This window comes from Oryzias latipes, chromosome 12, assembly GCF_002234675.1.
Source record: "Oryzias latipes chromosome 12, ASM223467v1".
Classification (NCBI taxonomy): Eukaryota; Metazoa; Chordata; class Actinopteri; order Beloniformes; family Adrianichthyidae; genus Oryzias; species Oryzias latipes.
This window is the reverse complement of record NC_019870.2, coordinates 13,587,237-13,596,707: the sequence shown is the minus strand read 5'-3', so window position 1 is coordinate 13,596,707 and position 9,471 is coordinate 13,587,237. Positions and strand designations below refer to the sequence as shown.

Below are 9,471 nucleotides of genomic sequence, written 5' to 3'. Positions count from 1 at the left end.
TATTTATTAAATGGGAAAACGTTATGACACCATGTAGATGCAGCCATACAAAAATGTGAAGCTCTTCTAAAAACAGCATATAATCAATGCACTGACTGGGTCAGGGATAAAAAAAAAAACATCTCAATTCATTTTCATTTTCAAGTCATTTTCAGATAAGAAAATGGGGAAGTTTGGATGGTATGCCATGCTATCAGATTTTTTCACTGTCAATCATGAAAAGTTGCCTTGCTGCTTGGTCCAGCCTCCGAATAGTCATGAAGAACATTTCTGTGAAGTGCTGTAGTCAGACCGCCATTTGATGAAAGCATTTTTCTAAAAATAGCAAAAAGTTTGGATGAAGAAAGTCACAAATCACACTTCTATGAAAACCCTCAGGATCAAATTTCCATATAAGACTATTTGTCTTAGGAAAGCATGTCTGATCAAAATAGTCAGCTTCCTTTGTAAAGAACAAACAAAAGAATAATCATAACAAAATGTCTGTTGAAATTATGAAACTAAAAGTGTTTTAGGGACATTTAAGTTACAAGCGAGCAGGGACAAAATCCTTTTCAACATAGTAAATAATGTGAAGAAAATTTTGAAAAAGTTTAGGTCATCCTTCTGCCATAAAATGCTTAAATTCATCTAAATCATACAGAACATTAAGAACATAAAGAATTTCCCCAACATGGGATAAATAAATTAATTAAATAAATTATGTTTTGGGTCAATGTCTTTCTGGAAGATCAAGAAGTGAGCAACAATTTAACTAGAAGTGAAAAAAAGTCGGTCAACTATTACCACAATCCTTTACCTCACAAATAAAGGTCATTATGCTTGACGTGGTAATGCATCCCCACACTACTATGCTTCTACTACCATGCTTAACCAGAGTTAAAGTGTACATTTTTTGAAAAAAAAAACTATTTTATTAACAGTTCAAAAGAAATGCTTTGTTCAAAAATAGATACATAGTCATTGAAGTTTGCTTTATTTAGTCAGTGCAGTCATCTTTTTCTGAAAAGAGAAAAAAATAACTAAATTAAAGCTACTTAAAAAAAAAAAATTGACGAAATTTTTGTCTACTAACTTATGTAAAAAATGCTTCTGCAAGTCCCAAAATAAAAATTTTAAGCATCTGACAAGTTTAAACATATGTCACATAAACATCATTAAGAGGATAAAATGTTTGCAGTTGTAGATTATTTCTTGATGCTGGGTTAGAAGCAGAGGAAAGTCTGAGAATCCAATATCTGGCTCAAACTATGAGAAAAGTTACACATATGTATGTATACTGCATCTGTTCATAAATCATTCATTTCCTCAGGGACTGTGCAGCTGACTGATGCAGTGCTTGACAGCCATGGGAATTGTTCAAATGTATATGGACATTTTACTAATAATGCCTAAGCATGAGTACTGTGTGAAATCTGTGCCACAAAACCAGACTACTATTTGTAGAGCATCTCTAAATTTTGCTTTAAAATGATCTGGAATGGTCAGTATTTTATTTTGAAAAATCCCCAAACTTCTTATCAAGATGCAAACATTTCAGTTTCTTAATGACAGACTTAAATGTGATAGGCACATTTGGCAGCGTCCTGAAACCGAGGTTGTATTAATCCCACTCGGCGTTCACAAAGACTCTCCATCCTCCTGGAGGAGGAGGCAGCAGTGAGGGAGGGAGGTCAGGCATAGAGAGGAGTTGATGAGGGATCTCATTGTCTTCTTCAACCTCCTCGCGGTCCTCTTTAGTTTTTAGATCTCTATAAAATAAATAATTGATCAGGTGAATTTAAAATGAACAGAAGTGATTAGACCATGACGGCACAAATGAGTGTGCTTACCCTTTGCTACTAAGGGCGGCCTTCCTCTTCTCCCTTTTCGACAGCCACTCCTGTACGCTTCGCCCAGCCATCATCCTGTCAGCCGCATCTTCTTTGTTTTGTTTTTCATCTAAAAAAAAGAAAAAAGATTTTTGCCACACATTATGATAAACTATTTTGTTTACTTGATAACGGGAGAATAAATATTGTCTTTACAAAGCCATTTCCGGCATATACCATGTTTTACTGACAATAATTATATATTTTTTGTGATACAAATACGACAAGGTGAGTGTTTCTTATTTTTGTAATGATGCTTGTTAAGGTTGAAATCAATGAAAGTGTTTCCGATGACTCACTGCAATGTAAACAGTGCCACCTTCTGGCTACAGCTCACCTTCTAATTGTCTTTTTAACATCAACTGCTCCTCTTCACTCATGTGAGAAAACCTGCAGTTTGCGCCAAAATCACAAAATCCTGCAGAGAAATGATGGTAAAAAAAAAACCTCTTAAATGGGGATAAAAACAAACACAATAGAATAAATGACTAAGCAAAAGCCAAAGTTCAAAAGAGTTTGATTCAGTTGTTTGGTTACCTTTTAGGAGAAACTTCCTGCATGTTTTTTTTACCTGTTCATCATATAAAATAGCAGCAGAATCTGAGGAAAAAGAAGTCATTAAAGGTAGTTAACACAATATATTCCTACTTGAAAAAAGCTCAACTCTGTTAAAGGAGTTTTAAACTAATCTTTGAATATTCTTTATTAAACCAACAGTGTTTATGCTAAAATGTTTTAAGTCACATTAAAGACTACAGAGACAGTGTTTAATGTCAACAACTACCACAGCAAAAAAAGACTCACCTCTAAATTGGTCAAACCAGGCTTTTTTTGCTCTGTGATGCTGAACTCCATTAAGGTGTTTCTTCCGGTTATGCATGTTGTCCTGAAAGGACCGGTCACAGTAGTCACAGTAGTACCTCTTCCCCATGCTGAAGGCTCTCAATAGGGAGCTTTCAAACACCTGAGGGGGGTCAAAAGAAAACCAGGAAATAAAAGGAGACTCAAACTCCTGGCCAATATTGGAACATGTCCAATATTGCAATAAAAACAAATGTCACAAATCAACTTTTCTTAAAGGAAACAAGTGCATTATGAGTGCACATTTTAACTAAAATATAGAATTTACATGCACCCCAAAGGCCAGCTTTAGTGTGTTTTACAAAAACATTTGAATAAATACTATGTTTAAAATGGAGATCACTAGTTGACAGAATGACGTGGAGTTGAGTTCAATCCCACGAATAATTAATAGATTAAAATAAGATCACTGCGTTTCCATCCTCTAAATGATCTGAACACTTCAGCATACTGTTTCTATTACAAATACATCATGTTCTTTGTCGCCTTGTTTTCAAATAGATCGACCGATTACGGTTCTGATGAGAAATTTCCATAATTTTCTAAAAACATAAACAAAAACAAAACAAGGATGTATGTGTGACCCGTCCTCCAACCCAGTCGTTAGCCAACAGTTCCAGTTCATTATTATTAGCTATGATGAGTCTGACCTTTCCTAAACTAGTCAAGATGGTTGCCGTACCTAATGAGAATGAAAGAAAATGTGCTCCTAAAATGTATCTGCGATATTGAAGTTAAAATAACTCGCTTTTTTGGTTGTTTCCTTCTGTTTTAACTAACGGGGTCGCATACGAATTTTGTTATTTTGAGTGCAATCTATCTAAAGACGTGACGTGTTGAGATTGAAAGAGTAAGACTGTTTGTTTCGATACGGCAGAGTTAGCACCAGTAGTTCTGGCAGAAAGATAAACCTGGATCCTCGTTGCTAGCATTAGCATTCATTTATTAATATTTTTATTTCAGTTATTTTTTGAAACATTAAAAATGTAGGAAACAAACAAAATACCTCGGATAAAATTGCTGTCCTCTGATATTTGTAATTATTTGTTCGTCGTCGACATGGTTTCTCAGGTGGACTTGTCCTGCAGAGAAATTTAACCGGAAACGGAAGAACTCTGTGCTTCCGCTACTGCGCACTGCATCTTCGACATGGCGCTCTCAAAGACGGTCTACAATCTCCTCTTCAGGAGGACGTCGACGTTTGCCGTGACCATCATAGTTGGAGCAGTGTTCTTTGAACGGGTGTTTGACCAAGGTGGTGACGCAGTGTTTGAGCAGATGAACCGCGGGGTAAGCGCTTCTTTTGGACGCTCCAAATGCTCTGACCTTGTGGACGGAGGGCGAAGTGCCGCCTAGTACGTTAGCTTTAGCTTTAGCACATAAACTCCCCACCCTTTTAAGTCTGTGATTAATAATAATATACATTGTATTTATTTCTTTCATTTGCCTTCTTTGTTCAGTTATGTCTGTTTGTATGAAAATGTCATTATTGTTAATTTTGTCAAAGTTATTTTTTCATTTGAAACAAGTTGGGCACAGAAAACATGTCCTGCTTTGATTTCTTGACAAATGTGTCATGATTCGTTTTTTCTTGCCTGTTTAGAAACTCTGGAAACACATTAAACACAACTACGAGAACAAAAACGAGGAATAGGACGTGGCCCAGGGTTATTCAAGGCTGAAATGAAGGCGCTGTCATGATTCCATTCCCCATTCTTCAGTTCCTGGATTTAGCGCCCCAATCCCACATCTGTCAGCCTGGACAGCGTACGCACCATGTCTGAGGCTGGAAGAAACTCTCAACACCTACAGAGGGTGGCTCAAACCTATGGCCACCGTGAAGATGGAGTTTCCTTTTGCTTCTCATCCCGTTCATGGCTGATGTCTAAACCTCATTGTTCAACTCGCAGATTGTGAATTGTTTATATTAAACATCTTAATGTCGTTTAAGTGTTACTGTAGGTGATTTATTTTATATGTTCCATAAATTCATGCCAAGTTCTCACTGTTGGACACCAACTTCACATTTTTATTTAGCTTTTTATCTACTCAGATCTTTTAGGAGATTCCTAGTCTGAGCTGTCCTTTATTAGTTTAAAAATGCACAGGCAAAGCTTCATTTGAGCTTCAAACCTGTTAGCACAACACACAATAGTGGTTTTTCCTTTTGATTTTTCCGAACGATTGGGTTTTATCTTTTAAAAAAAGTCAGGTTTTGCAGGAAAGTTTTGTTTAGTTTTCCCTATTTAGCAAGTCAAGCATTTACAGATGTGAATAACAGCAGTAAAAAGAGCAAAGTAGAAGAATAAAATAAAAAATGACTATGTACTCAACTGTACTCTTTTACATGTGTCCAATGAACATAATAGGACATTTTTTGCAATGTGTATTGACTATTTCCAGTTGTCAGTCACATCAGTTTTATAACTATATGCTTAGTTTTAAACCATAATTGTAACCATTTTTAGACTGGGTAAAAATTCAGTTAGCAAAGGAGAAAAAAAGAACTGAAGCCGTTTTATGTTCTATTTTTCAAAAATCAGCACTTATAAATTAAAAGGGTTTGTACCGCCACTAATACATAACATAGGCACACTGTGAGGTATGTCTGTTAATTTGTTTAAAGATAAACACTGTGGCAAATGAACAAAAAAACACTGAGATTGAAAAGCTTGTTTTTGTAACAGTGACATTTAAAAAGATAGGCAACGCACACAAAAAACAATTAAATATTCAATTAATGGGAGTACATTTACTATGTCATAGATTAAAAACATAATTAAACAAAAGCTCTTTGCAGGTAGGAAATACTTGTCTTATATCAGTATAAACTAAATATATATATATATATATATAGTGGTGTCAATTAGGGATGTGGAGTAAAAAAAAAGTTTAAAACTTCTTGATATATCATTAGATGCATTTCACATTGACAAAAGCTGGATTGCATTCTCTAGTTTTTTGTTTTGAGAGAGTAGCTTGGTGAATACAGTAGCAGCTTGTGTTTATCAGAGTTTGTGACAAATAGAAGTGAAATTAAATGTGTCATTACAGTCTTAGTCCACTAGGAGGCGCAAGTAGTCCCATTTGTGATTTATTAAACGTCACATGCGTTATTTTCAGGGTCACGGAGCTTAGAAAAAAATCAGTTGAACTAGATCAAGAACACAATTGTTTCTGTAAAAAAAACAGATAGGGTTTAAGTAATTTTGTTACAGGTTGTTAGTGAAAAAGATCCAAATCTTCAGACAACTAAACATAACCTGTATTTTTTTTGCAGTAGATTTGAATTTAAGCATAGTAAACAGTGTTTGCATATTCACGATTAAAAAAAAATCAGTGTGTCTGAGTCACCTGAAGCTACACCACCTTTTGTTTGCAATGGAAGTGATCTGTTTAAGAAAAGTTATTTAATCCCTTCACATTATACAACTTCACTTAGAAAGCATACGCTCCACAATGCCCACAGAGTTTTTCACTCATGCTGCATGTCAATACTACAGAGGTTTTTACTCATAAACATGTTGCGCCATCACTTTGTTTCACATTCTGCTCCCACTCTGAAGGATTTGCAAGCATCATGTGACAAATCTAACATGATTTTTGGGAGATTGATATGTAATATAAAGTAAATAAGCACAAGATCTAAAGCTTGAACATTTTTAACCTTAATTTATATAATTTAGATTGTCTACATTGTAATCCACTTCTCACCTTCTGATAGGCAGTTGAGACTTTAGGCATTTTCTTATTGGTCCAGAATGAAATCTAAAAAACTGTAGTTTGATGTTAAAAAATGATATCTTTAAACCAACCCCACAGTTTAGTAACCCACAGGCTTACTCCCAAATCTGACATATATTGTATTTCTGGTGTGAGCATTTTTTCACATGTTTTCCTGAATTTAGGCTCAATATCTTTCCTTAAATTGTATCCAAGGATGGATTTCTCTCCAAGTGGCTGCCAGGGCAAGAAATGTTGGTCCTGAATGTTCTGGGCTTCAACCGCACCCCCTCCGTCAATACACTTCGTCCTCATCTCATTGTTTCTCCTCCTCAGCTCTTGTATGTCCCGATTCATCCTTTCTCTCCCGTAAGCTTCCACTCGGGCCCAGAATGAAGCATTGAAGTGCTGATAGAGTTTCCAGTCTGCTCCATTCCACTGTAAAGCTTTAGCTCTCAGCTCGGGGTCAAGCTTGGATACTGACGAGCTCTTCCGAGCGTTGAGTTTAAAATACAAGATGTCCTCCGTGCTCCAACAGAGTAAATCCTTGAGCAGAATGAGAGATTCCTCAAAATGTTCAGCTATGAGGACGAAGTGAAACTGCTCAGAAAGGTAGTGAATGTGTCTCGTGACTTGTGGATCGTCAGCTTTAAGGTTGTTGTCAAAACCAAAGTCAAAAGAGAGCATGTTCTTAAGATAGAAGGAGTTGAAAGCCTCTGGACTGTAGAAGGCCTGAGGATTCTTCAGAAACTCAGCCAGCTTATTGTCCCCGCCGATGGTCCACGTAAGGGGAACTAGTTTGCGGTAGTAATGGAAGGAGGACTCAAAGAGATCCACCGGGTCTCGCAGTATGGTGATGTATGCTGCATCTGGCGGCAGGAGTTTGGCCACTTCTGGATGATTGAAGCGCATGTGGTTGCAGACGATGTTGTAACACCCTCCTGGCCTGTAGTCCTTCACCAGGGAGGCCTGGAAAGGTGACGGGTAGAAGAAGTCATTCCGTTTATCAGGAAAGGCAAACTTCAGCTTGTGTTTTTCCCCAAACCTGAAGAGGATGTTCAGGATGGTGCTGCTCGCAGTTTTATGAGTTTTCATGAACATGATGTTCGTTTTGGGGGAGCAATTTGATGTGGGGGCTTGGGAGGGCCCTTTGGAGTTGGATTTCTCCAAGCTGAGAGGGCAGGTGTCTTCTTTGGATTCACTACAAGTAAAGTAGTCCATATTTTGAAATTACCTTAAACCAAAACATATATTTTGCATGAAATATTTCAAATATTTACCTGTGATTCACTTGATTTGAGCCGGTGAAGCAATACAGAATCAGCATGACGTTGGTCACAAAAATCCATGGAATCAGTCCTCGTATCCCGGCTGTGCATTTACCCGTTCTGATCCAAGACATGACTAAAAACCCAGCAGCGACCTGAACACACAAGTAGATAGATTGCACATAAATGAAAAAATGTACACAGTGTCATTCTGAACTGTTTGTCTGGCTGTTTGGCTTATGTGGCCACTATCTGAAATACATCGCTTTCCCCTCCAAAAACCAAAACCTGGGCAGTTATTTCCTGTCTTACCTCCGTCAACTCCACAGGGATGACAGCAGCTTAAGTAGTGGCTTTTGTTCATTCAAATCTGTCTTATCAGAGCTGCAAAGAGCAGCTCGGAAAGAGACTGTTCTGTGAGATTCAGAACTGTGAGACAGAAGCAGAGGAAACAGATAACAGTGAGATCTTCTGCATCATCCGTTTTCAACTGATACAACCGCGCAGCCCTCTTGTTGACACATGAAACATGTATACAGCTCTCAAAAATTTCCATTTCAACCAGCAGCAGGAAAGCAGAGAAGAATAATCTTCTACAAGCAAAAATAAACTGTGTTCCTGAAAGATGCCGTTGAACTGATAAAACGGCATTCCCGTCAAATCTCAGCAGGTGCTGTCATGTGAGCAGGTAAACTCTCTGAGCCCCATGACACTTTATCTTTGGCATCTTTGCAAGAACAGATGGAAATCTTTTCTTCAATAAACAGGAGAACACTTCCCTTCAACATATTTAGATTCAAAAACTAATTTTCTTGTTTTAAAAAAGCTCTTAGCAGGTAACTCCAAGAAAGAAAAAAGTAAAAGGAAGTATATTTACCTTCAGATGGCTTCAGAATGATTACTGCAGCTTCTGCAGAAAGGTTTTGTCATGCACACTCCCACAAGAGATGGCTTATTGGCTAGTTAGGAAAGATGCATTTCACCTCCCACAAGGAGGGATTTTCCTTTTTTTTAATAGGCCACCAGTATGCCACACATTTGCATATCTGTTGATAAATAGTTCAAATTTATGGATATGTAGTATTTATCACAGACTACAGAGGGAATTGGTGCCTAATAACACTGAAAAATAGATGGAGTTCAGAGCAAAGCATATTTTAGGCTTACACAATGGAGTGTGTCTTTTGGACATAGATGGTGTGGCATGATGTTTTATGTGTGTTACTGCATATTCTGATATCAGAAACTGAACAGAATGCACAAACAGAATGCACAGTGTTCTGTTCATGCCAGCCTGAGCTTCCTGGGCTGGACTAACTGGTCCTCAACAGCCAGGGTATCTGGGTGGAGATGCTGCTTAAGTTGCACTTCTCCGTGTCTGGGACTGAATCATGCATGCATGAAGCAGTGAGCCATCGTCAGTCTTTCCCTGACTGTCCATGTAACCAAATAGTGGGTGTCACTGTCGTTAAGAGTTTGTCAGACGACGAACAGACACTCTGTTTCATGAAAAGATAACAGCCAGATAGGAGAGCTTACCCAGCCTGAGGTTGGTGTAATGAAAGATGGTGGCAGGAGCTCACAGCTGTTTTACTTGAAGAAGCAGCACTAATGGAAACTCAATAAGTACTAGTCAGATGGTTTTTATGGGCTTTTGTTAATTATTACTCACAAGAACTTAAATGAGCTAATTTTTATTTTCCATTTTAAAAGGCTAAATAATTCCTGGAACTGACCTGCTAAATTGT

The 9,471-nt window shown here is 37.5% G+C and overlaps 3 protein-coding genes across 5 annotated transcripts; 1 reads left to right on the top strand and 2 right to left on the bottom strand.

Moving 5' to 3' along the window:
• Positions 1-6: 6 nt before the first annotated feature.
• Positions 7-3,940, bottom strand: zmat5 (zinc finger matrin-type 5). Of its 2 annotated transcripts, none has more exons than XM_004074781.4 (6): positions 3,739-3,940; positions 2,676-2,835; positions 2,409-2,471; positions 2,209-2,289; positions 1,833-1,941; positions 7-1,751 (listed from the first exon to the last, which is right to left on the bottom strand). In XM_004074781.4, the coding sequence occupies exons 2-6, from the start codon at positions 2,800-2,802 to the stop codon at positions 1,604-1,606; spliced, it is 528 nt and encodes a 175-aa protein (XP_004074829.1). In that variant the 5' UTR covers positions 2,803-2,835; positions 3,739-3,940; the 3' UTR covers positions 7-1,603. The 2 variants fall into 2 exon arrangements, with proteins under 2 accessions (XP_004074829.1, XP_011480115.1); XM_011481813.3 differs by lacking the exon at positions 3,739-3,940 and adding an exon at positions 3,415-3,569.
• On the top strand, positions 3,840-4,682 carry LOC101165655 (cytochrome b-c1 complex subunit 9). The gene is made up of 2 exons (XM_004074782.4): positions 3,840-4,022; positions 4,336-4,682. The coding sequence occupies exons 1-2, from the start codon at positions 3,882-3,884 to the stop codon at positions 4,384-4,386; spliced, it is 192 nt and encodes a 63-aa protein (XP_004074830.1). The 5' UTR covers positions 3,840-3,881; the 3' UTR covers positions 4,387-4,682.
• Positions 4,345-9,461, bottom strand: LOC101159931 (galactosylceramide sulfotransferase). 2 transcript variants are annotated; one of them, XM_020707671.2, is made up of 3 exons: positions 8,036-9,461; positions 7,736-7,878; positions 4,345-7,656 (listed from the first exon to the last, which is right to left on the bottom strand). In XM_020707671.2, exons 2-3 carry the CDS (start codon positions 7,855-7,857, stop codon positions 6,522-6,524), a joined length of 1,257 nt encoding a protein of 418 aa, XP_020563330.1. In that variant the 5' UTR covers positions 7,858-7,878; positions 8,036-9,461; the 3' UTR covers positions 4,345-6,521. The 2 variants fall into 2 exon arrangements, with proteins under 2 accessions (XP_020563330.1, XP_023816885.1); XM_023961117.1 differs by lacking the exon at positions 8,036-9,461 and having other exon boundaries at positions 7,736-8,025.
• Between the last annotated feature and the right edge of the window lie 10 nt (positions 9,462-9,471).